Source organism: Microtus oregoni, unplaced genomic scaffold, assembly GCF_018167655.1.
Source record: "Microtus oregoni isolate MIOR12 unplaced genomic scaffold, Mior012 000000F_ref0000247, whole genome shotgun sequence".
In the NCBI taxonomy this organism is placed as follows: domain Eukaryota; kingdom Metazoa; phylum Chordata; class Mammalia; order Rodentia; family Cricetidae; genus Microtus; species Microtus oregoni.
The window spans coordinates 3,096,662-3,124,288 of NW_024543059.1; the positions used below are offsets into that span (position 1 = coordinate 3,096,662).

The 27,627-nt window shown below is 44.3% G+C and overlaps 1 protein-coding gene across 1 annotated transcript in view; it reads right to left on the reverse strand.

The window, feature by feature from the left end:
• Positions 1-9,659: 9,659 nt before the first annotated feature.
• The window catches only part of LOC121449067 (probable asparagine--tRNA ligase, mitochondrial), a 74,944-nt gene continuing 56,976 nt past the window's right edge, over positions 9,660-27,627 (reverse strand). Inside the window, exons 10-14 of the mRNA XM_041653273.1 lie at positions 25,039-25,105; positions 21,131-21,268; positions 13,161-13,258; positions 11,049-11,075; positions 9,660-10,331 (exon numbers count right to left, since the gene is read on the reverse strand). Coding sequence (XP_041509207.1) covers positions 10,187-10,331; positions 11,049-11,075; positions 13,161-13,258; positions 21,131-21,268; positions 25,039-25,105 — 475 coding nt within the window. The 3' untranslated portion in view covers positions 9,660-10,186. The remainder of the gene's footprint in view (positions 10,332-11,048; positions 11,076-13,160; positions 13,259-21,130; positions 21,269-25,038; positions 25,106-27,627) is intronic.

Here is a 27,627-nt window from a genome sequence, read left to right on the forward strand (position 1 = left end):
TCAGGAGGCAGAGGCAGGCGGATCTCTGTGAGTTCGAGACCAGCCTGGTCTATAAGTGCTAGTTCCAGGACAGGCTCCAAAACCACAGAGAAACCCTGTCTCAAAAAACCAAAAAAAAAAAAAAAAAAAAGCACCACCTCAGGCCTGGAAAATGTAATAAAAAGCAATTCATTTTTCAGTGTGTATCTACTTATCATCTAAACCTCTAAAACACTTAGAAAAGCACGTACTTCTTTCAAATATAAAATATTATGCTCATATCCAAATACACACTATTTAGGAATGGTTATGGGAATGGCATGCAACTCTCAGTAAGGATTTGCTGAGAAACTATCACCTCAAGTGTGGCAGCAGAACAACAAGATGAACAAAGACGAGTTTCTGAGAACTTCCAGATCCTTCTGGGGAAACAAAGAGGTAGGCAGACCTCTGCAGCAGTACCCGGGCAATGCACAACACGAGGCTTGTTCAGGTGAAACCAGGAATCACTAAGTCTGCGGGAACTGAAGACACACCAACCTACATTTCAGCTTCTTTCAGGCCCTCAACGCGGACAGGCAGAGAAGCCAACAGACATCTGTTGAGTTAGAGATGATTTAAGTAGTTACTGCTTCAAACTGAAGGCAAGAAGCTTGTCCAGAATGAGAGAAAGCTTGGAGAAAATCAGAAGCTGAAAAATCTCAGAACTTCGGCCCTATCCCTCTGAGTCTGACTCTTGAAATTTTTTTCAGCTGAAGTTTTTAGTGGAATGCCACATGCATGGCACACCGTCAGGCCCTGGGGACAGGACGGCAAAGCAGGACAGATCCGTTCTTGAGAGGTCACCTGCCAAGTCACTGTAGTTCAAGAAGCAATGCCAGGAGAGACGTAGAAATCACCACAAGGAACACAGATCCCGAGGACAAACTATTAGGTGAACCTTCAGATTCTTGCCTGTTTTGAGAGAGCAGCTCACTGTGAATCTCAGGTCACCCTCAAACGAGCTATTCTCTCGCCTCAGCCTCCTGAGTGCTGGGAATTCAAGCGCAGACCACCAGATTTGGCCCATTGCTTTTTAACAACAGTCTTTGTCTGTTTGTTTGCATTTAAAGTAAGAGAGCTTCATGTAGTCCAGGCTGGACGTGAACACATATGTAGCTGAAGGTTCTTCTGTATCTACCTCTGAAATACTGTAATTATAGGAATGTCCCACTATACCAGGTTTGTGCAGTGTTGGCAACCAACCCAGAGTCAAGTATGCTGGGCCAGTACTCTGCCCACTGAGCAATACTTCCCCCCTCCCCCCAGAGTCAAGTATGCTGGGCCAGTACTCTGCCCACTGAGCAATACTCTCAGACCCAATGTTACTTTAGTTTCCGCTTGTGATCCTACAGGGTTTTCTGTTTTGCTGTCTATGTGGTCATTAATTAACAAGCAGCCTATTCTGAGTTTTTAAAACACTAACTTGCACTTGTTACTACCTAGAAAGATGACAGAAGCCGTTTTCAATAAAACTGACCCATCTAGGGTGCTGGAGTGGAAAGGGAAGGGGAGGTACTGGGACACTGATATACCACAGTGTAAGAGGACCAAAGAGTGGGGGAGGGAGGCACTGGACACTGATATACCACAGTGTAAGGGAGCAGAGGGGGAGGGAAGGACCTGGACACTGATATACCCCAGTGTAAGGGACCAGGGTGGGGGAGGGGAGGACCTGGACACTGATATACCACAGTGTAAGGGAGCAGAGGGGGAGGGGAGGACCTGGATACTGATATACCACAGTGTAAGGGAGCAGAGTGGGAGGGAAACATGGGAGGAAATATGGAGCCGTGCTGGAGGAAGAGCAATGTGCTGTGAGCTATGGCAGGCTGTGGTGCAAGGGTTCCCAGGGGTACCGTTTTGCAGGTCTGTTTCCCCATATTTTATACAAAAAAGTCCAGGGGACAAACAGGCAAGGTTGCATATACTTCTAATCCCAGAAAGCGAGAGGCCGAGGCCAGTTGCCCCACGTCCTGGACGACATGAGAAGAATACATCTCAAACAATAGCAACAATAAAGAACAGGGGACGAGCCCACTATGGTGTTCACTGAGTTGGGCATTTGTATAATTAAGCGTCCCTTATTCCACACACCAAGGATCAAACCCCCTCTGGACGTTTCTCAGTGCAGAGTTAAACTCTTGCTCTTGACTGCTACAGCACAAGACCATGACGGGCTCTCAGATCCCAGCTACGCTCACATCAGTAGAAATAAGAGCCTCCGACAGGAGGGTCAACGGGGAGCGCATTACTGGGTGTGGCACAGGGAGCGGTCAATAAAAGTTCATGGAACTGAGCTGAGCGTGTAGGCAGACTTTAAAGGAAAAGCCACACAGCACCACAGCCCTGAAATAACTGATTCTCCCTTTTATGTACACAGTATTTACCATGGATCAAAACTGAACTGTTCAAAATTTTTAACATATTTTCTCATAACCTTACTAGGTATAAAACTTCATTTGAAATGAATAAAATATAATATATAGAAATACATATACATATTAGTTAATATAGGCATGCTTTTATTTTTAATTTTGAAAGACTTTGTTAGGGACCTTACATTTGGGCAGTGCTTTCAATTTAGGAAACCCTGCCATATAATCTCACAGCTCTCCTGACATTATAGGAGCTCTACTCTGATTTTGTAGGTGGCTTATAAACTCAGAGATGAAATAACTTGCAGAGTGTAACACAACCAAATAAATGAAACAAAATAGCACTTTGCTAGGTTTCCATTATCAGAGGGATACTCTTCAAGTAACCAACATCCATCTGTCTGGGAGAGCATCGGTAGTTCCCAACCAGGCTCTTCCATCTTTCTGGGTACATTTTAGGATAATCCAAAGAAGCAGACAGGGAAAACAGACTCAGTTAAGAAAGTGAGGATGGCTAGAGATGGACATCAGTTGCCCAAGTGCTTGGCTAGCATAAAAGGAAGCCTGGATCTGATTCCCAGTACCACACAAACCTGGCATGGTATGCAAACCTCTAATCCTAGCACTTAGGCAGGGAGGTAGGAGGATTAGGAGTACCAGGCCAGCCTGGGCTACATAAGACCCTGTCGGGAAGGAAGGAACCAAAGGTGAAGTAAAGCCTAGTGGTCCAGCACTGTAATCTCAGCTCGCGGGAGGGTGAAGGAAGAGGACCTACAGGCTTGAAACTAGCCTAGGCTGCATACCGTGACCCTGTATCCATTATCCATTCTGAGGTTAACTGAGGTGTAGCTAAAATAAATTGCTTGACCTAGTGTCCTTTGTCCCATTTTCGGTTCCTTCACTAGAATGTATTTAAACTCAATCATGTTTTTTTTCCTTCTTCAATTTTAATTCCCCTTTCCCTCTGTAGAACAGGGAAATTAGAGGCCAAAGGTATGTTTTACAACATGTTGGGGTTTAAGATGCAACATTCTTTGGTTACTAGGAAGTTCTGGCTTTAGTTTCTTTGGAGGCTGGGTGCTTTACCTGTAGTCTGTCTCTCTCTCTCCCCCAAGCTATCTTTTATTTAACCAAATAAACTTCAAGACTACTCCGATACAAGAGAGCAAGGTTTATGCTATACTGCTTTGCGAATTAAGAAAATAAGACACATCAAAACATTTTAGAAACTGTAAAGCGATGTCCAAATGACAGTCCTAACACTAACAACAATCACACAGACTTAAGGCTTTAGGAAAAGGTTACTGAAGAGCCTACCTGATTTAGGAAGCACCTGGCAGCTTTTTTTTTTTTTTATAAAGTCACAAGAAACTACTCCACATGGTAATAAAAGCTGTGAATTCACGAGACTCCAAATAGAACTCTAAATAAGAGCTCGTTGGAGCTACAACTGGTAAGAGGATCCAGGGTTCCCGGCTTCCACAGGATGTCCAGCTTCCAGGAGGCGTGTGAACCATGACCTGCTAAAATGTTTCTCATGGATGTTACACTGAGTCATGTTACCACGGCAATCAGGGATGCTCTCTCATTTCTTAGTGCTTTTGCTAATTCTTAATTTGCCACATACACTGGGAAGAAGTCACACTCGGACACCAACCTCATCTGCTTTCTTTGTAATTACACTGAGTTTAGATTGCAGACTGAATACAAATATTAATCAGAAGCCATCACTTATTAAACAAACATAGGAATAAAGAGCGATGAAACCCACAAGAGCATCTTTCACCTCTACCGGAAGCACAAAGTTTAAAGCTGGGCAGGGTTTCTCCATTTGACCAAACACATCTCCAGGGCCTGCCATGCTCGAAGGCCTAGATCCCATTTACACAGAAGATGAATGGAAGACACTGGGGTTATAAAGGGAAGCTTCTGACACAGCCTGTCTGAGAAGGACACAGACAAACAGCTCCTTCTGACCTCTAACAGATATACAGTCTCTGGGATGGGTCAGACAATGAGAGCATAGATCTGGAATGTGTTACTCAAGCAATTACCTTCTCCTCAGATGGAAAAACATGACAACTGCCAGCCAAGAGGGCAGTAAAAGGGAAATTCCAAACCTTGAAATGACAATAGGAACCATTGATAAAGAATATGTATATATGGTGGCGCACACCTTTAATCCCAGTACCCAGGAGGCAGAGGCAGGTGGATCTCTGTGAGTCTGAGGCCAGCCTGGTCTACACAGTGAGTTCCAGGACAGTCAGGGCTACACAGAGAAACCCTGTCTTGAAAAACAAACAAACAAACATAAAACAAAAAATCCCAACAACAACAAAACCTCTAAAGGATACATACTCTTGAATTGCTGGGGTTATCATTTGGAGGCGATACTTGAAAATGTTGGGGAAATACAATCTCATGCCTTTCTCATTGGAAATTAGTCTTGCAAGAAAAACCTAACTTAAATCAACCTTTTAATACAGAAAACATAGTAAGAATACTCTTATGGGGCTAGAGAGATGTCTCAGCAGTTAAGAGTGTTGCCTGCCCAATCATGAGTACCAGAGGTTCTATGAAAAAAAAAATCCCTGTAACTCTAGGTTTAGAATCTAAAACCACCCTCCTTCAGCAAAGGGAGGGGGTGGATATTATACAGTGCAATTCTGTGCCTCTAAACGATACTTTTTTCCTGAAAAAATGTACTGGTCCAGGGCTAGGTGTGGCTCTATGAGCATGCCTGTAGCCCCTAGAGCTCAGGAGGCTACCAGGCAGAGCATCTGAGCTCAGGACAGCCTTGCCAGCATGAGACCCTGCCTGAGTTACTTCTCTGCTGCTGTGAAGAGACACAGTGATCAAGGGAGCTTATAAAAGGAAGCATTTAATAGGGGACTTCTTACAGTTTCAGAGGGTGAGGTCCATGACAGTCGCGGCTAGGAGCAGGGCAGCAGGCAGGTACCGGATCAACAGCTCAGAACCTGCATTTTATCTGCACGCTGGAGGCGGAGATGGGGCCTGGAGTGGACATTTGAAGCCTTAAAGCCCACCTTCCATGACACACCCCCAACAAGGCCACTCCTCTTGATCCAAAACAGTTCCACCAACTGAAATGTATGAGTCTATGGGGGCCATTCTTACTCAGACCCTGCTTACACACACTCGGGTTAACTGAGGCGTAGTGAGCTTTTTAACTGCTGGGCTTCCTCATGGCGACATTTTTACACGTGTATCCAGTTTACCAGGCCACACACATATCCTTCCTTACCTCCTTTTCTCTGTCCCTTCCCACTGGTCCCCTTACTCTGACATAGCCCCTGATCTACTGTCATCTTTAAAAACAGTCTATAGTCTAGAAGGGCACTGTGGTACACACCTTTAATCCCAGAGCTGGTCTACAAATTGAGTTAGTTCTGGGTCAGCTAGGGCCACACAGTGAGAGCGTTTCTAAACAACAAAAATCTAGATTCTACATGAGAGAAGATGTGGTATTTGTCTGGGTTGGATCTCCAATCCTACCGACTTTCCTGCAAAGGATGTAGGCATATGTGTTTAAGGGGATGGAGTACCCCCTGTGCATATGGACTAGGTTTTCTTTGTTCACAGACACCTGGGCTGGGCTGCATCCTGGCGACTGTGAACAGCGGGACAGCAAGGATGGGTGGGATCTATCTATGGGCATGCTGCTGCACACTCCTTCTGGTACACATCAGGAGTGGGGGCAGCAGGACCATATGATCATTTTATTTTTAGCTGCCCCTTTAAAAAAGGAATCCCCAAACTGATTTCCACAGGGGCTGAACTAGCATACCTTTCTACCAGCAGCGTCTAAAGGAGTCTTCTCTGTGTCCACGCCAGAACTTGTTATTTTTCCTGATGACAGCCGTCCTGACAGGGGTGAAAGGGATTCCTAATGCAGTCTTGATTTTCATTTCCTTTACAGCTAAGGATGTTGAGCAGACTTTTATATTTACTGGTCATTTGTATTTCTTCTTTTTCAAAATTTATACTTTTGAGAATAGTCTGTTCAATGAATTTGCCCACTGATAGATTGGATTATTTGTTCTATTAGTGCTAAAATCCTCTTTTTATCTTTATATGCTCACATATCCAGTTGTTTACCTGTTAGCTGATGCGTGGACATTTTTAACAAGTTCCCTGTTAGGTTACCTGGAAGCCAGTTTGATTTGGTATCGTCTTCATTTTTCACAAATCGTGTTATCATCTGAAGTCAGTGTTTGTTTTGTTCAACTACCGGTAAAACACAAGCAGTTGAGACAAAGATGGAAACCAACGGGCGTGCGACAAGTGTTCAGCTTCAACCACACACTCCACGTGTGAACTCCACATGTGAACAACAGTCAGGGAGAGACACTCCACACACGAACAACAGTCAAGGAGAGAAGGATTAAGTATGAGGTTTTGGAAAGACCCTGCTGAAGCTTAGCAAAAGGCCTGCAACAATATACATCTGACGACCTAAAATCTTTCAATTCCGTACCACACATTGAGCAGGCCGAGATCTACTGTTCGACTGTCAATCACTTGACTTCATTGTCCACCGTTAGAAACTCGGCGTGTGCTAGGTTCCGTGAATGATATAAAGATTACACAGACTTTAGTGACTATGTCCAATGCGGACCGAGAAATAGAAGGATCCTCAGAGTTTACCTACTCAGAGTGAATTCTGAGGATGAAATAACTGCAGACCCCAGAGATGATTTGCTTGCCTAAGACTCCTCGGAGAAGCTGGTGCTGAGACTGGAACACGGAGCTCTTACCCAGTGCTCCTTCATGGTGACTGCTGGGATGTCCTGCCGTCCTGCAAGACATCAGGGGAGGCCAGGTTCCTGGTGGAACTGCTACCACCTCAAGCTCCCTGGACTGCGGGTGGGTGGCCCTGGACCGCGGGTGGGTGGCCCTGGACTGCGGGTGGGTGGCCCTGGACCGCGGGTGGGTGGCCCTGGACCGCGGGTGGGTGGCCCTGGACTGCGGGTGGGTGGCCCTACATATCACAAAACCACCGCCACTATGCCATACCAGCCAGTGCTGCGAATGTTTCTATAGGACGGTGACTTGGCTTGCAAGATGAAGGCTTTAGCCTTTTTTCCCCTTTTGGCCTGACAACCTGAATTCAACCCCTGGGCCTCACATGAGAAGAGAACAAACTCTGAAAAGCTGCTTTCTGCTCCCGACACCTGCGCTACCATGAACACCCTGTCCCCACAAATAAGTAAATGTAATAATTGAAAAACAAATGTTCTCTGCCTTTAGTCCCCCAGGTGTAAAGCTAAGCATCACTGTCCTCCGAAGGCAACTTTTCTAGATGCTTCTGTCCTCACACAGCTTCCTCTCTCACAGCGATCTGAATGTCACACGTACTTCTTGTTATGTGTCCTTTGCAGGGATTATAAACTCCATGAAGTGCCACTCCACTTCGTCCACAGCTGCTCAGCACCCGGCACAGGAGTGGCATTCCAAAGCAGCTCAGACAGTATTCTCCTACTTCACAAGTGGCTTTTCCTCTCTAATCCCAGCTAGAGCCGGTCTTATGAACGTCCTAATTATCCCTCTCAAACTTTCCTAAACTTAGTATGCAAGCCCAGGGCTTAGAGTTCCAGGGAAGCAGACTGGAGTGGGGTTAGCAATCATTCTGACTAACAGACTCAGCCATGGAATGAGTATCTTTTAGAGAAAGAAGCAGATGGTCCAGGTACAGAGGTGCTCTCTGCATTAGCAGGCCGGTCCTGCCAACCTCTTAGGGGTGTTCTGACCCTTAGCGTCTCAAGTTCAGTCTTTCCAGCTGTTGTTTTGGATTAGGTTACAAAAAGGAACATAAACAAACTGGTTAGGAGCTAATCCAAGAGAGGGGCGCGCACTGTGGTACACCTCCAAGGTCAAGGCCGGTCTGCTCTGTGTAGTAAGTCCTGGGAGGCCAGGGCTACACAGAGAGACCCTGTCACCCCCAATCTCCATAAGAGAATAAACCTAAGAGGGGCTGGAGAGATGGCTCAGTGGTTAAGAGCACTGCCTGCTCTTCCAGAGGATCCGGGTTCTAGTCCCAGCACCCACACAGCAGCTCACAATCTCTAACTCCAAACTCCAGGGCATCTCATGTCCCCTGTTGGCCGCGGTCAGCACCAGGCAGGCAACTGGGGCACACACATACACACAGACAAACAACCATATATCTACAAGTAAATTAAAAGACAATCTGAGAGAGCCAGCTAATGAAACTCTTAAAATTAGTTATTTTAGGTATGCATATCCTTTTATAATTATTTGCTACACATAAATTCTGAGCACACAACCAGCAACAGACCCGTGCAGATGAAGCCCGGTGAGGACTGAGGCAGAGAACAAGTCGTTTTCGGAACGGTGAGACGCTGTTATCCCCCCTCATGTTGTGGATCAAATCCTGAGCCCAAAGCATGTGACATGGGTGCTCTAAGCCCGAGCCACACTTCTGGTACAAGCATGCTTTTCAACACACACACAAATACAAGGATACTCAGTCACTGCAGCAACTCTGACAAAAATGATCCGGGTCACACAGACCAGCAGCTTTGTCCAAGTACTGGAACGTGAGCTCCCAAACTAGCTCTTGTCCCTTCTTCCTAGGTCACACCACATTCGAGAATGACCTATTTCTGTCCCCATCTTGGATTAAAGGAGACCGTTCTTCCCAATTTCAAGTTAGTAAATTGGGATCCCAGCACTCGGGAGGCAGAGGCTGGAGGATCTCTGTGAGTTCGAGGCCAGTCTGGTCTACATAATGAATACCAGGCCAGCAGGGATTTCATACGTTACACCCTGTCCTCACCCCAAAAATGTACCCTCTTAGGTACATTTTTATTGACTATTACAGTATTTTAAATAGCTAATATAAATGAACTAGATTGGTGACTAAGGCCAATACACCATTAATCCCAGCACTCGGGAGGCAGAGGCAGGTGGATCTCTGTGAGTTCGAGGCCAGCCTGGTCTCCAGGACAGGCTCCAAATCTACAGAGAAACACTGTCTTGAAAAACCAAACCAAAAAAAACAAAACAAACAAACAAAAAAAAAAACAAAAAAGACCGGTGCCCGAAGAGTTTAAAGGATTAAGGTTACCTCCTCAACTTTATAACTAAGGTCGACAGTTATTAAATTGATGTCTCTTCCCTGCCCGATGAGGAAAGTTTCAAACCAGATGAGCAACTTCAGCAATCAGTTCAGACCCTGAAAAGAATGTTCCTTTCACAGAGTTGGGTAAAGCATGGAGAATAGGTGGACATTTATTGCGGCTGAGATGGCAGGGGCGGAGGAAGAGCCAACATTATCTTATTTTTGGCCACAAGTAGTTTTAAAAAAATACAAAGGGAAGTGAGCTACTGATAAAAGCCAAAGCAAGGTGAAACATTACCATTCTGTCCTGGAGTCCAGGAGGAACTCTGAGGCCCTATCTTCAGTGTCAGCCCTCTTCTTGTTGAGATGTCTCCAGGCCCAAGTCACTCTCCTGCGCCAGCTCCTCCAGCAGCTGGACAACAGGCCCCAGCTACTTCTTTCCCCTCTTAACTGAGGTAACAGACTCGGAAGTCCAGTTGTTCTGAGGGTTTCTTCTTGGGAGAGTTTATTACAGTCTGCGAAAAGCCTTTGGCCTTTAAGAAAATCAAGGCCATTTCTGGTTTCCATACATTATACCTCGTAGCACAAGAGATGTGCACTGGAATCCACGTCTCTAAAATACACACCACCTGTCTTCCATATGTATATTCAAGGGCAGAGTTTTTACAAGTCTTTTTCCTTTCGGCTACAGAAGGCACGAATGAGTAAATCTTGGAAAAGGGATAACATCTTTGATATTGTCAACTCCTAGGATGCATTGTAAGTAGCGTTCAAATCCCATCCCAAAGCCTCCATGCGGCACAGATCCAAACTGGCGAAGGTCCAGGTACCTGTTTTTAAAAACAGAGAATCATGACTTCGAAGCACTGTATGAGGTCAAGGTTATGACAGGAATTTTGTATTTTACAGCCATGTGTTGTGGATGTCACTGCGGTAGATGGCGCACACCCATCTTTTCATTCCTCAGAGACCATGAACATGGAGACGTCAGGGAGAGCTAGCTATCCTAGGGTTCCAAACAAGCGGCAGTGGATTCTGCTGTGCAGGGCAGGCGTTGGTCATGTGACCTTTTCTCTAGTTACTGATGCATCGTTCCTGTACAGAAATCTTGCCTCATATACTAGCTCTCCTTTTTCTTTCCACTTCCCAACTCAACGATGTGTTTTTACTATCTTATATTATACTAGTTTTTTTCCCCATGAGACGGGGTTTCTCTGTGTAGCCTTGGCTGTCTTGAACCTCGCTCTGTAGACCAGGCTGGCCTCAAACTCACAGAGCTCTGCCTGCCTCTGCTCCCAGAGGATAACAGCAGCATCTAAGAGTCGGGATGATTAGAGGAATAGTGAACACAAGGATGGGAACGTTACTTGAAACAGAAACTAAGTGGTAAACATCGCTTTACTGTTTTTCACAGACTGGAAGAGAGTAAACAATTTTCCGGCCTCACATTCAGTTCTTAGCATTGCTCACAGAGGCAGGGGAATACGAGTAACAGTCTTCCCCACATAACAGTCAGAATGCATGCAGAACGGGGGCCACATCCTTACCACTGGTAGGCTTCCGCAAGTCCTGATCTGTAAAGAAGAAAATAAGAAAAAGAATCGCGACGTCAATAAAACAGTTGTGCATACAGGGACCTTTACAAGAAAACACAGTGAAGACTGTGTCCTCCAATCATACACAATGGAAGTGAGGAGGTGAGGCTTTCTATTAGAGAGGGGTCTATTAATAACAAGGCAATCAACACTAACAGCAAGCAATGAGGCAATAAAATCTACAGACTGAGAACAGGACCAACACGCGCTGACTCTCCGTATAAAATACAGACAGGCTGAACCAGGAAGGGCTGAAGACACTCTCTGTCCTGCACAAGTCCTTCTTTAGCTGTCTGAAGAACTGTTCTAATTTCCTTTCTGAGATATGAATTCACAGATTACATAAAAAATATTTTGGAGATAGAAAGAAAGAAATCTTATTTCTAATTGAACTCCTGTATGAACAGCAGAAACGCTGCTCACTCAAGGAGCCTGAGGGACAGGCAGACAATGCGCACTTGGACACGAAGTTCATTCCGTAACATTTAAACCAACAATGGGATTCTGAGGTTGCCTTCCTAACACTTATGTAATCTAGCTCTTGTCTAGGGGAATACGGGTAACACTTTAGGTGCTTAGTGGTTACCACAATTACCCTCAGCCCTTTCCAAAGGCAGCAGAATCACATCTGAAAGGACAAGGACCTTCAAAGTTCTAACTTTCTAAGGACAGAAACATGAGCTACAGCCACAGACAGATCTGAGAGACAGAGGAGCACACATTTACTTCACTGCAAAGAAAAGTCTGGAGAGTATCCGAAGTCAGACACGGTTTCCTGGAGGGAGACAACTGAAGAATTCGGATCGACTAATCTTTCAGCAGATATGGTTTCCTGCCACGTGTCATTTCTGTTATGCTAAACATTTTTTAGAGAAATCTCCAATTCTTTGACAATGTCGCCAGGACTGTCTCACAGCGAGTGGTAGTGGGGAGGTGAGGTCTAGCCAATAGCGGCCACCTTCCACACCTCTCACTTCCTTTCTTCTGCAGCCCGATCCAGTGCAGCAGCTAAGAGGAGTGGGAGGGCAAGACCAAGTCACTCAAGGGACTTACAGGTTGGGATCTTGGAAAAGCATCCACTTCCAAAGCATGTCTACATTAGGAAAAGGTGGCCTGAAAAATGGCTAATTCAGCAGGATATTTTCAAAATTTTTTTTCCAAGTGTGACAAAACCCAGAAAAATCAAAACCAAAACCAAATAAGATAAAAACAAAAAATAAAAAATAAAAGGAGAAAAAAAATTCAATGTCTGATACAGCAAAAGTGGAAACCATAGAAAACAGGTTTGTAACCATGGTCAGTTTAGGAAGTCTTTGTGGTTTTCTGGCAGATCATGCATACAGGAGTGATAGTTCACTTAGAAATATGATTTCTTACTTTCTATCTCCAAAATATTTTTATGTGATCTATGAATCCATTTTACAGATCTCAGAAAGTAAATTTAAACCAAGTTATTCAAGCAGCTGAATGAGGACTTGTGCCTAAGAGAGACTTACAAAAGCTAGCTCAGCATCTTTCATCTTCAGCCGTTCCTAGTTCAGCTGTCTTCGTGATCAATGGGGTCATGACCGTCATAAACCACAGTAGTAAAAAGTGCACAGGTAACAGAAAACGAAGGAGATGCTTTAAAGGGCCTGGGAATTTCTCTTGCTTTTATTGCCTTTTTTTAAAAATTTTAAGACAGGGCCTTAATATTATGTAATTGTGTCTGACCTGGAACACATTATGAAAACCAGGATGGCTAGAAACTTAAGAATGGTCCTTGTGCCTCTGCCTCTGAGTGCTTGGCCTACAGGAATGAACCATCATGGTTTTTTTTTGTTGTGCTGTGTTTTTTCTCTTTCTGTTTTTGAGAGGGTTTCCAGGCCAGCCTGCAACTTGTGAAATTCCTTCTCCTGCCTCGGCCCTCTCTGTGAGATTATAAGCACGTACTCCTACCCCTGCCAATAGATCCAGTCTTCAAGGAAGGGATGCTTATAGATGCTAGAGAAACATTCCTCAGGATGGGTGTGAGGAGCCCCTCCCCAGGTACTGAAGTGTGTTTCCTTTGTGTCTGACCAATACCTGGCCAGTCGCTGCTCGAGGATGTGGTACCGTTCCTCCCTGAGGCTTCCTCCAAAGAGCTCCCCAACTCCAGGAACCAGAAGATCCACAGCGGCGACCTACAGAAGAGACCAAGCAACCAGTCATGAATATCACTGTACTTCCCTGTGACTCCAGCACTCGAGTTTTCAAACACACGAACCGTTTTCTTAAAACAGTTTTAAAATTGGCTGTTTGACTGCTTATTAGAATCTCATTTGGGGGAATATGTCTTAAATCAGCTGGATAACCAGTTCTCAACCTGTGGGTCATGACACCACAGGGGTCATATATCATATCCTTCATATCAGACATTTACATTATGATTCATAACAGTAGCAAAATTATGATTATGAAATAGCAACAAAATGACTTTATGATTGAGGGGTCAGCACACCATGGGGAGCTGTATTAAAGGGGCGCAGCGTCAGGAAGGCTGACGACCACTGAGCTAGAGCGTAGCATCAGAAGCTGCAAGTTTTGAAAATTCCCTTTGGAAAAGATCTGTTTCTTTTACTTATGTGGCTAAAAGCGTATTTACTTGTTCCTGTTTCTAAGCTTCATCCTGACTACGCTGACCAGCAAAGGAATGGCCAGGAGCACTCAATGCTATACTGGGTTAGTCTTTTTTCCTAGGAATTTATCAAATCACAGGCAAAATTCAGCCCGTGACCTTCAATTTTGAACATCCTCTGTATTAACAATCATTTCTACTTTAAAGAAAAAAAAAAGGAGCCGGGTGGTGGTGACTCACACCTTTAATCCCAGCACTTGGGAGGCAGAGGCAGGCGGATCTCTGTGAGTTCGAGGCCAGCCTGGTCTACAAGAGCTAGTTCCAAAACCACAGGGAAACCCTGTCTCAAAAAAACCAAAAAAAAAAAAAAAAAAAAAAAAAAAAAAGGTTCAAAGGACCAGAACGCATAGTGCTGGTGTAGATCTGGTGGTTCTGAAGAATAATAAGGGATTAGAAACTGGAGCTAAACATCTCATTAAAGATTTGCCAGTTGCCACTAGGGAAATTCCCAGGAATCCACAAGGATAACCCCAGGTAAGACCCTAAGGACTGGAGGAGAGCAGGCCTGAACTGGCCTTCCCCTGTAATCAGATTGATAAGTATCTCAAGTGTCATCATAGAACCTACATCCAGCAGAAGCGGAGATCAACAGCCGGGCACTGGGCTGAGCTCCCACAGTCCAGTTAAAGAGAGTGGGGAGCAATAATATGAGCAAAGGGGTCAAGACCACGATGGGGACACCCACAGAAAAACCTGACCTGAGCTAGTGGGAGCTCACTGACTCCGGACTGACAGCGGGGGAACCTGAATATCAGGACCAAACTGGGCCCACTGAATATGTGTGACAGTTGTGTGGCTGGGGCAGTCTGTGGGGCCATGGCAGTGGGATCAGGATTTATCCCGAGTGCTTGAACTGGCATCTTGGAGCACAGTCTTTTTGGAGGGATACCTTGCTCAGCTTAGATATAGATATAAGGGGGAGGGCCTTGGTCCTGCCTCAAAGTGAAGTGTCAGACTTTGTTGACTCCCCATGGGAAGCCTTGCCCTCTCTGAAAAGTGGATGGGGGTGGGGTGGGTGGAAGGTGGGGGAGCAGGAGGAGGGGAGGGTGTGGGAACTGAGACTGGTATGTAAAATGAATAGAAAATGTTTTATAAATAAATATATTTCACTTAAAAATTTGCCAGTTGTAGAGAGAAATGTCTCAATTCAAAGACGACCGAGTTTGAACCTTTTTGTATGAATCTGCAGCCTTGACATTTTAGTAGTGGAAAGACTTCAGTTCTGCCCTTTAATCCCTCTGCTAGGGGAGTACCAAAGGCTGCATCACGTTCTTTTGCACATTTCCCTAACTCTCTGAGCATCTTTCGGCCCAGAATGCTCCTGGCCCATCTTCTACTGGGTGTGAGTGTGGATTCTGCTTACGTCACACAGCTGCAGCACACGCTGTCTGGAAACAGTCCGTGTTGGTATTCAAGCCAAGCAAACCCTGGCTTCTATTTATGATGTTCCCTTCTGACTCTGACTCTTGATCCCAATCAATGTACTCAAAATAAGGCTTAGGTTTCCAATTAAAAAGCAGGATAAACGGGAACAAAGCCTTTGATAGGTGACTTTCTTCTGATACTTCCGTTACCCCCGACCGTAGAGAAGGGAAAAACCTCTGATGCCAGAGCCAGGGGATGCAGATGGGCCCGTGGGGGCAACACTGAAAACTGTACTCTTGTGTTAATCCTCAGTCAATCTCATTACTTGTGCTTGCTAAATGGACAATATTTTATAGCTTACAAAGATACTAATGGTTTCAAAGAACTGTAATTCTCACCTTGTCTCAAAATACATTCCCATTCCCTCAGGGCCAAGGTAATTACCACATTTCTTTCTTCCTTGGGAGTTCTAAACTCCCAGCCAGCCAGCAGAGATCAGCTGGGAGCCACACAGACACACAAGCTATCCAGGTCTTCCTCTCGGAGAAAGGAAACCATTTCTGTAGACACCACCTTAGGATTAAAGTCTGACTCTGTGGTAGTCACACATGACTCACCCTTAGTTGTCTGCCTTCCTGTTCAATTCCCTCACCACGGCCCATCAGGAGTTCTTGAGAACAGGTGTGTGTGTGTGTGTGTGCGCGTGTGTGTGTGCGTATGTGTGCGCGTGTGTGTGTGCGTATGTGTGTGTGCGTGTGTGTGTGTGCGTGTGTGTGCGAGTGTGTGTGTGTGCGTGCGTGTGTGTATGTGTGTGCGTGCGTGGGTGTGTATGTGTGTGTGTGCGTGCGTGCGAGTGTGTGTGTGCGTGTGTGTGTGTATGTGTGTACGCATGCACGCACGTGCATTGTGAGGCTCAGAGAATAACGAAGCTGGGGTTTGTTCTTCCTCCCACTCAGGCTCTCAGGCTTGTGGCAAGGACCTTTACCCGCTGAGCCATCTCGGTGGGACCTCTAACATCTGCAGAGCTCAGTTTGCAGAGATGACTGAACAGTTTTAGAGATGTCAGTTCTGCCTTTCACGAACCCTCTGCAGTGAAAAAGTGAACTTACTTCTTTAAGTCCTGCCTGTGCCCTCTTGGTTATCATCCCTACAGAGAATTACATTTTTCTTGACTATGATCACACAGGCTGAAGCTGTTATTCTAAGCTCCCTGTAAACAGCACCACACAGCACAGAGTTCTGGGGCTTGGCTCCTCTCACTGATAACTGTCTTTGTGGAACTCATCATGCTGACATTGCCGTCGTCACCCTGTCTGCTGGTCTGACGTACAAGCTGTCATGATGGAGCTCCTTAGTCTCAGCCAAAAAGATTCATGAACTACCTCTCGATTGGATTTCTATTCTCATGTTACACCCATTATACAAGGTCCAGTAGTGCTATAGGGGATCGAGTATGATCTGTGTCTCCCAAGGGTCTGAATGAAGATTTGATCCACAGATGCTACCAAAAGGGCACTGGATCCCCTAGGACTGGAGTTACAGACACTTAAGAGTTGTTGGGAATTGAACATGGGTCCTCTGAGAGAGCAGCCAGTGCTCTTAACCACCGAGCCATCTCTCTAGTCCAGCTAGCTTTCTTAAACAGTCTAGGATCTCTTGCTTAGAGATGGCACTGTATAGTGGACTGGGCTTGCCTATATCAATTAAAGTCAAGAAATGCCCTATAGACACGCCTAAAGGCCAATTTGATGGAAGCAATCTCCTCATGGAGACTTCCCAGATAACCGGGAGCTATGAAGTTGACATTTAATGCTAACTTGGAGAACTCCCTTGTATAGACTGCTGCAAACCTACTCCACACCTGTAATTAGTCCACTGAAAGAATTACAGTGTTTATTCATGTAATGCATGCCCCAAGGTTTGTGTATTTACTATCCAAGGTTTTTTAGGAGTAGAAACAGGTACTTTTTACAGGTTAGAAACAAAACAAACTAACAAAAGACCAACCTACATTGCTAATATAAATGCTATTTGTTTTTTTGAGTCAGGGTTTCTGTGTCCTGGAACTAGCTCTGTAGACCAGGCTGGCCTCGAACTCAGAGATCTGCCTGCCTCTGCCTCCCAAATGCTGGGATTAAAGTATTAGAATTTACAAAGGCAAAAAGGAAATATGAGACAGATCTGCCTTTTAAGGACTCAGTTACAGCCTAACCGCTCGCGGGAACACTGAACACTGTGGTATCTTTTCACAGGTTAGAAGGACGAGGAGCAACGTCAGACTCACTAGCTGCCTGCTAGTTGAGGAGCGCGTCCCACTTCCCACTCGTGACCCATCCTCAGACCCAGAGAGTGATCTCAGTTCCCCACAGACCCTGCTGCGGACGGTGACTTTGTTTATGCTGCAATTGTTTAGTTATGGAAGGATGTGTTGCTGTTTCACCTCGCCTGCTTAAGACACACAATTGGTCTAACGAAAGGCTGAATGGCCAATAGCTAGGCAGGAGAGGTCCTGGTGGAGCTGGCAGGCAGAGAGAATAACAGGAGAGAAAAGGACAGGGGAGAAAACGAGGGTGCTGACTGGCCAGACGTGGAGTAGGACACACAGAATGAAAGAAAAGTCAAAAGCCCTGAGGAAAACACAGATGAAGAGAAATAATATAATTTATATAATTTAAGTTATAAGAGCTGGTGGGACAAGCATAAGCTCAGGACAAGCATTTATAACTAATAGTCTCTGCATCACGTTTGGGGCCTGGTGGTCTGAGGAAGCCTGCTAGAGAACCCTGACAGAAACTCTCTGAAAGACCTAAACTGCAACTGTTCAGATGGGTTGGTGCTTAACTCCCAAGAACCAACAACGGCCATAAATATGCACTGTTTAGTTTAAAATTCAGAGGTTCAGTGGCTTGTCTATGATCATATTTGTCTTGTTGAGACAGCATCTGACTATGTAGCTCTGGCTGTTCTGGAACTCACCCTGTAGGGAGTGTGGCCTTGAACTATAGATGTCCATCTAGCTCTGTCTCCCTGGTGCAGGGATTAAAGGTATGCACCGGCCCACTCCGCTCAGTCACATAATGTACAGCACACAGAGCTGTATCTTGAACCCAAGCGTATATAATTCTGGGACCTTATATTTCCTTTTTATCATTGCCATCATTCAGGAGCTTTACGGTAAAAGTTCTTATCCACGCCTTCCCTAACAAATCAAGTTACCATGGCTTTATGTTCGCTCTGTGTCTAAATCTTTGGAGGTCTCCATCCGTCCAATCACCTATCCCTACACAGAACAGATACTTGCTATGTCCTCGGCCTTAAGCTAGGCACAGGTGTCCCGCTGCACAAAAGAGATCTGCAGGTGCTCTAGACAAAGGAAAGTCACCGATGACATAGTTACCCATGTGAGTAGAACATTACAAGTGTGTTAAGTCAACATGGATTAAGAATTAGCAGCTCGTAATGAAGAGTCTGGCAACATACGCTCATTGTTAAAAACAGGTCTGACTGTTTTGGGGTAACCGATCACTTTCTCCTTGGGTTTAAGGCCTGCTCCACAGGAAAGGACTCGATATAAACCGGCCAAGGACTTGTAGCTGAGGAGCTGGAGGAACTGCTCCTGTGACGCTGCTGAAGGGATAAAACCGTCTCCTGAGTATTACTTGATAATCAGAGATAAGTGCGGCCTTTAGCCCTCACCAGAGAAGCTTCTCTGCAGAGTTCAGTGGTTGATACAGGTGCTCACGAGTGGTCAAAGTGCAGAGAGCAAGCATCTCCAGAGCGCTCAGCCTGAGCAGGACAAGTCAGACACACTCGGCTACCGCCATGGAGGAGGTGGGAAGTAGGTGAGAGTTGAGCAAGCATCTCCGGAGCGCTCAGCCTGAGCAGGACAAGTCAGACACACTTGGCCACCGCCATGGAGGAGGTGGGAAGTAGGTGAGAGCTGAGGGTGGGGAGACTGCTGTGAAATGTCTCCTGGGTGTGACAGCCTCCCAACACAGGTGGGGGAGGGCTCAGGAAGCTCCACCCACACCTGACACATGATTGGCAGCAAGGGTTGTTGGGGGGGCAGATATTTTTCCCCTAGGAGTGTCACCTCTGAAAATAAATGTATTGTATTTTCATTTTATATATATATACACACATATATATACATGAAATTTTCAAATAATGAATAGATAGTTACATTAAACTAAAAAAAATAATGCTAGGTCTGAAATTTAAAAGATTATAATGGGTTAGAGAAGGTTCTTTTGAGAAATAGATAATCTGGGGAACAAGCAAAATCATTTAGGTGGGAAGACTGTTCGAGAATAAAGCACGCATAGGGCAGTAAGTTAGGAGGAGGTGCAATGGCAGACGGTGGCAGGTGTGGCAGGGTGGGTGTGCTGTACAGAGGACAGGCAGAGCCCGCACGGATGTACAACGGCAGACGGGGCAGCAGGTGTGCTGTACAGAGGACAGGCAGACAGGGCGAGGGCTGTGCCTCGAGTAGACTTCTTTAAATGGAATTTCTGAGTTATCTGAGAATAAACGATAAGCTATTGGGACATATGAAGTCACCTGTCAAAGGAAAGAAGATGCAAGATTTAGACTTAAGGAATTCCAAAACCAGTCTGCACAGGAGACTAATTAGAGTAACCAGTGGAAGCGGAAGACATGATGCCACGAAGCCAAGGGATAAGAGGATTCTAAGAACAAGAAGCTGACAGTGCTGAATCATGCATTCAGATCCATTCAAAGACTTCTGAAAAAGACTTCTCAAAGACTGTGGGCTTAATATGTGGAGATCACCACTGAACCAACAGGGCTGGTGCAGCAATGACAGGAGAAGAAAAATGTCAGGGGTAAAGACCAAGGGGCAGGAAACTTGGTTGATGCAAAAAGTGAAAAACATAAATAAACAAAGGTCAACCTTGAGGAAGAGTCTAGCCTGAGAAAGTTACATTTGGACTACGAAAAATAAACACATTGCTATGCATTCACCATTTCTTTACGTGTTCTGCAGAGTCAGGTAAGACGGCTCAGTACGGCAGGGTAACCCGAGGAAATCTTTACCCAGAAGGCAGAATGTAATACCCAAAAAAGTACAACATTTCTGGACATGGCATGGAAGAGCACACAGCGCAGCCGTGCGGTAGGGACAGGAGAGCTCAGTTACTGTTGTGTGACGGTTTTAATTTGTAAACAGAGAACACAAGTTTCTTGGCAAACAGCTCTAGGATTCAGACAAGATGGCAGAATGTGTCTAATACCATCTTATAAGAGAAACAGGAAACTTCCAGACAGGTGCGTATGTATTCCTAAAGTGGCGGTGTCTGGTTTATTGGTAGGGTATAATCTTCATTTTCTACATGAGGTAAGATACGGGATAGCAAAATTTAGGTTTTTGACCTATTCTGAGATAAATATATTTGTCTCATAGACTTATAACAAATGATATTGCACATACAGTGATTTGGGAAATTCATAAGTCAACAGTATATTCTTAGAGCTCAGCGTGTGAGTAGAACGAGAAGAGAGAAAGTAAATTAGGAGTAAAATCAATTAGAAATAGAGCATAAAGAAGAACAGAGGTTAAAAGGGGCCGAACAGATCAGAGAACCGATAGAGGCAGCTAGGGAAGACAGATGGGGCCTGCGACAGGCAGTCAGCTAAGAGCTCCTCCATCCCTCCATGGCCTTCCCTTGCAGGTTCTATATATAGCGCAGACAAAAGAACGCTAAGCTGACCGTTCTTCTGCCTTATCACGCCAGTGGCATTATCTGAGGTCCAGCAAGCTTCTCTTCCAGGAGCCTCCTCATCAATACTGAACTTGACATTGGCCCAGTGTTATTCAGTGTTCTAGCCCACTTCCTGAGTGCAGTTATCCAAACAACAGCAAAAGAAAGCCACTTGCATTTGGCTCCACTAAAGGGAGAACCCCCTGTGAGAAGAATGAGAAGTATGTTTACAGAACACTGAGTTCTGTGGGAAGACTGGGTACAGTCTGGAACAGTATGGGGGCTCTTCTTACCGTATGCCGAGGGCCATCTTCGTTATCCCGCATGTAGAAAGGCTTGAGTGCGGACGGGTAGTTAACGACAAAGACTGGCGTACCGCCGCAGTGTCTCACCAGGTGCTTCTCGTGTTCCGTGTGCAGATCCTCACCCCACTGTATGAGACACAAGGACACAGGATGACACATGCACACACACAACCCGTCCCGGTGCCAAGGCTTTCTCTCCCTGGGGCTGGACGATGTGTGCAGCTGTCTGCCAAGGCCACAGCTGACTAAACGAAAGGGAGAGACTTGCTAAGAAGAGCGGTCAAAGGCCTGGGAAGATGAAAGCCGAACCTAGCAGACAAACACTATTGTTTCTGGGCCCCATCTCAGGGGACAGCGTTCAGCAAGTGCGGCACAGGCAGGAAAACAAAATACTTTCCAAAGGGATAAAACGGATGCAGAATTATGGTTTTTATTAATACTGCTTAAAGTTTCTCCCCTCGTTACTGTTCCTAAGTATCAGGAAATTAAAGGACGGGTGATAGTATTTCTAATACTAAGCCTATCTTCAGCAAGACGGCTTTTCTCGGCGAATTTCTATTTTAATGAAAGAGCCAATTCATATAGAGTATGTAATAATACTATTCGGTCTATTTATTTAGTAAACACTGCTGTGACTATGAAATTCCGGGGCCAATATTAAATGGTGGACACAGTAGTAAGAAAAAACAAAACAAAACAAAAGGGTATCACTCTTCATGAAGCTTGATATGAAAAAAGAAATTACACAACTAATTATTATAAAACCAACAAGCGCTGGTTGGTGGTGCCCACCTAAAACGCCAGCACCCATAATCCCAGAGGCAGGATCAGCAGTTCAAGGCCGTCCTCGTGACCCAGGAAACTGGAGACAAGCGGGACTGCTAAGATCCTTCCTCAGGAACTAAAGGACGGCCACAGAGCAGCTGAAGCTACTGTTGAAACTAAGGCACATCTAACAACTGGAGGTGGAACTAGGAGACAGGCCGTTCAAAGACAAAGGTCGCACACCATGCTACTTACTGTTCCCATGTTTACCAGTACCCCCACAACTCCACACAAACAGTTTAAACAGGATGCTTAATTAGGGGAAACTATTTTAGATTCATTTTCTGAAGTGTAATTTCTCCTACTTAATAGTCTGGCCTACATGCAATAGTTATACATAAACAAAAATTACAAAATTGTCCTTGATTTTATAATAAAAAGTGAAACACATTACAACTCTCCAACCAAAGATATTTATTTGTTTTATTTTTTTATTGGCTTTTTCCTGTGAAGTTAGTATGAGTTTGTGCTCAGTCTGAATTCTTAGATGTTTGATCAGCTACAGAAAGCACAGGGGTCCCCTCAGCTACAGATGGACAAGAGGCGCAAGTCTGCACCAAATGAGCATACAGACGGCTTAACTGGAAGACAAACCTGAATAAGCATGTCACTAACAGAGAAAGGAAATAGTATCAATCAAAATATCTACTGGCAATTAAAAAAAAGCAATATACAGGAGTTACATTGTATGTACTAAAGGAATGTGGATGGAGAAAAATGAAAGAATAAGAAAACACTACTCAGTTGGGCAGTGGTGCGCACACCTTTAATTCTAGCGGTAGGAGGCAAAGGCACGGAAATCTCTGAGTTCAAGGCCAGTCTGGTCTAAGAACTGAGACTCTAGAAGCTGGAAGGACCCGGACAGATGTCAGGCAGACTCAAGAGACCACAGATGCCAGCTCAGACTACTATTCCCAGAAAAACTTTTAATCATAAAAGATGGAGAAAATAAGACCATGCCAAAAACTAAATTTAAGTAATATCTATCTATAAATCTATCTGTAGAGAATGTGCTAGAAGGAAAATTCCACCTAAAGAGATTGACTACACTCCAGAAAACACATGGAGCAATAATTCCAAACCAGCAACTCAAAATAGGTGAAACACACACACACACACACACACAAAATAAATAAAACCACCAAAACTAAAACAAAACAGGAATCAACAAACATCAATTATTGATCTCTCTCAACATTAATGGTCTCAATTCTACAATAAAAAGACACAGATTAGGAGAATGGATGTGAAAACAGGACCCATCCCTCTGCTGCACCCAAGAGACACACATCAACATCAAGAATAGATATCGCCTCAGAGTAAAAGGACGGGAAAAGATACTCCAAGAAAATTGTCCTAAAAAACCGAGCTGGTGAAGTCATTTTAATATCTGACAAAAATATATTTCAAATCAACAGTAATCAGAAGAGACAGGAATGGACACGACATACTCACCAGAGGAAAAGTTTACCAAGAGGACATTACAATTCTTACATCTATGCACTAAAGACAAGGGCACCAGAGTTCGTGTAAGAATCACTATTACACCTTAAATTACATATTGGCACTCACACATTGACACTGGGAGATTTAAGTGCCCTACTCTTGACAGTAGACAAGTCATCTCAACAAAAACAGAGAAACACCAGCGCTAACTGACATTATATGCTAAATAGACTTAACAGACATTTACAGAACAGTACACCCAAATGCAAAAGCATGTACCTTCTTCTCTGTACCTCATGAACTTTCTCCAAAACTGTCCATATATTCAGACACAAAACAAAGTCTCAACATGTACAAGAAAATTGAAAATAATGCCTTGTATCCTAGCTAAACACCATGGATTAAAGACGGATACCAACAACAACAGAAACAAAGGAAAGCTTACAAACTCGTGGAGACAGAACAACTCTTGACTGAAAGAACAAGGGGTCTAGAAAGAAATTAAAAGTTTTCTAGAACTGAATTAAAATAAATACATGGGACATAATGTTCTAAAGAGGCAAGCTCATAGCGCTAAGACCTATATAAAAAAGTTGGAGAAGAACAGGCGCTGATCTGTGAGTATAGCAGAATGACATTAGAAGTCTGTTTAGGTTTCTTATAGAGACCAGCAATACTTGGATTCACCCTATGTCCCTGGACTATCTAGTCTCAGGGTTTTGGTAACCCAAGCAGTGTTGGGCATGGGTTTCATCTCACACAGTCAAATCTCATAGTAGTAAATTAATCTCAGAGATAACTTATCTCAGAGGTCACACAATAGTAACTTAACAGCATATCTCAAAGCTCTAGAACAACAACAACAACAAAAAAGGAAATCAGACACAAAAGACATAGATAGCAAGAAATAATCAAACTCAGGGTTGTAATCAAGGAAATAGAAACAAACAAATAAAAATAATACAAAGAATCAATGAAACAAAGAGACAGCTCTTTGAGAAAATAAGGAAAACTGACAAACCCTTATCCAAATTAACTAAAAGACAGAGAAGGAATATCCAAATTAACAAAATTAGAAATGAAAAGAGGGACAGAACACGAGACACTTAGGAAATCCAGAGAATAAGGATATACTTAAAGCTCTCTACCAAACTGGAAATCTGAAAGAAATGGATAATTCTCTTGATACTTACCAAAGTTAAATAAAGAGCAGAAAAGCAATGTAAAAATACTTAGAACCCCAGTGAAACAGAAGCAGTCATTAAAATATTCCCAACCAAAAAAGCCCAGGGCCAGATGGCTTTAGTGTAGAATCCAACCAGGCTTTCAAAGAACGCTAATGCTAATACTTCTTAAGTTATTCCAAAAAATAAAAACAGACTTTTCTGAGTTCTAGGCTAGCTTGGTCTACATACCGAGTTCCTGGTCAGCCAGAGCAACACAGTGAGACTCAACTCAAAATGACTTACTCTCGAGCATGGCTAACAGAGACTCATAAAGCCTATGCATAGATCCACAAATATTTACGTTACCGAGAATAAAGTTATTTAGTGAAGCTAAAGACAACAGGGAAACACACTCACACACACGCGCGCACACACATGCACACACACTCCATATAATACCTTGGGTGTAAAGGTGAAGTTCTGGGATGCTTGCTTTAGGATCTCAACTGCCTCCGTGTAAGAAATGCTGGGAAAACAAAGCAGAAGTGGAGAAAGGTTAGCAGAGTGGGACTACTCTATACCAGGCCATTTTAGACTAGAAAAAGTTCCAATATAATTGGTGAGGTCATAAATGAGCACTAAGTAATCGGAGATCTAGGCTGATCTGTCCCAGGAGTATGTGGTCCGCGTGAAGAGAAGCGGCTGCTCAGTATGCAAGGTGCATGAAGTCATGTCAGAATGCGATTTCTCAACATCCGTGCCCCACCAATACTCTACTAAAAGTTAGGAAATACAGAGGCTCCGAGAACAAAAGATTTTTCTAGAAGCTGTCACTTATTCATCGGGCGAACAAATATGTCACAGCTACTAGATGCTAAGCATTATTCTCGGTGCTGGAGACATTATAGACAAAAATAGAGCCCCTGCCTTCTTAGAGTCAAGATGTGTGTGTGTGTGTGTGTGTACAAAGGTAAGCAGATAGCAGTGCCCAGTAGCCATTATGAAGAAACACAGAAGGGGTGTGTCTGGGTACCACTGCAGACAACGTATTCAGGGAAGGCCCACTGGGTTGGTGACATTTGGATAGAAACCTGCATCAGAAAATGAAAAAAAATGAACCATATAAACAACTGGGTGGAATACTCTAGACAAAAATATACCAAGAACGGGGCCTTCAGTGAGGAACAGTGTGTCCCTCTGAAGGAACAGAAAGGTCAGGGTGCCTAGAGCATCTGAAACACGGGGAAAGGGCCCAGGAAAGGCAGTAAGAATGGCAGTCTGATCATGAGCAGTTCTTCAACCTCGGCAGAAGTCTTGGTCACATGTTCTAAGCATTCGGAGACTGCTGAAAACTAGCTCTGGTTTCCCCCGTAAGGAACTCTCCTGCCTAACATGGAAAAACACGGCTGCATGTGGACGGACACCTAGCCGCTGAGACGGGAGGACTGCGGAGCCCAGGAGGAAGGAAAGGAAGAAAAGAAGGGAGAAAGGGAGAGAGACAAGGAAAGACAAAAGCACATGCATCTCCCATCCTGCTCCACAGTCACATGTGTATGTATGTATATCGCATGTGTGCCTGGTGTCCATCGAAGCCACAGGGTGTTTGAGCCTCTGGAACTGGAGTTACAGGTTATGAGCCACCGTGAGGGTGCTCAGAATCGGAGCAGAGTCCTTTGCAAGAACAGCGAGTGCTCTGATCTACCAAGAAATCTTCCCAGCACCTCCTGTACTCACTATACTGCATTCATGGTTACCACTTTCTTGTGCATCCTTTCAGAAGATATAAATATGTATTTACAATATCTATTTTAGTAAATATCAGAACATATATCATACACACTCTCCTTTAACTCAACATTGTATATTACAGATCTTTGCCTTGTGATGAAGAACTTGTTTTATTAGACAGGTCTCATGTAGCCAGGGCCAGCTTCGAATACACTATGTAGCTGAGGGTGACCCCGAATTCCTGATCCTCCTGCCTCTACTTCCTGAGCACTGGGAAAACAAACATGTGCCACCACACACAGCTGTATGTGATGCTGAGGACTGAACATGGCAGTCTTCACGCGTGACAGAGACGCTCTCCACTAGCCGAGCTACAGCCACAGTCAAAGAATTTCAGCTTCTGAATTAAACGTAACATTCCAATTATGCATGTACCTATTTACTTTACTCACCAACAGCTTTTCAGATGTTTCTACACATCCCTGTCCAATGCAAATGACAATAATTCTTACATACTGATTTTACACGTGAGAACGGATTATTGGATCAAAACTTGTAACTTTTTATGTATTCTGAAGCATACTGCCAAATTTACTGGCCTCCCTTTCAAAAGGCCATAAAAGTGTCCACATACCAACAGCATACTAACACACCAGTAGCATGTGAACACGCCAGTTTCCTTACAAATTATCGGGAAAAAAAAACTACAACAGTATTCTGGATGATTAAAAAAAATCTACAAAATTCTCTGGAGGACTCTGAGCTCAACCTACCAAGCACAAACTTAGGCTCTGAATTTTGGACCTACACGAACTAACTAGAAAACAACTTTATGATGCAAGTACAGCCAGGCATGTTCTGAGTGACAGACTTTGCTGAGTGCCCACTCGGTGTATTTCTAAGGAAATAGTGGCACTTGGTTGCGGGGGCAAAAATAACGTGAAAGTTGAACTGCGTCTGCAGAAGGGAAGCCGAAGCTTAAGCGAGAACAGGAACGACCTCTCCTATAAGGTACAAAGCTGATCTGTTGGCTCAGCCAGCGCTTCCGATGCCTAAGATGGTATCTAATACTTGCATTTTCATGTGTCCCATCAGAACAAAAGATAACGGGTGCTGAGTCCTTCCAACTCGACTCTTTAGTAATGCCAATTGCTTCAACTTCATGAGAACGCACGGTTAATCTTTGCAATGTTGTAAGAACATTTAGACACTATCGTCTATGTAAGATATTCTGTCTGAAGCTCTGTCCTTAGACAGCTGTTCTAGTCCATCAGTTACTTTGAATGATCTTCCAGCTCTGAGAATATTAAGAAGCAGTGG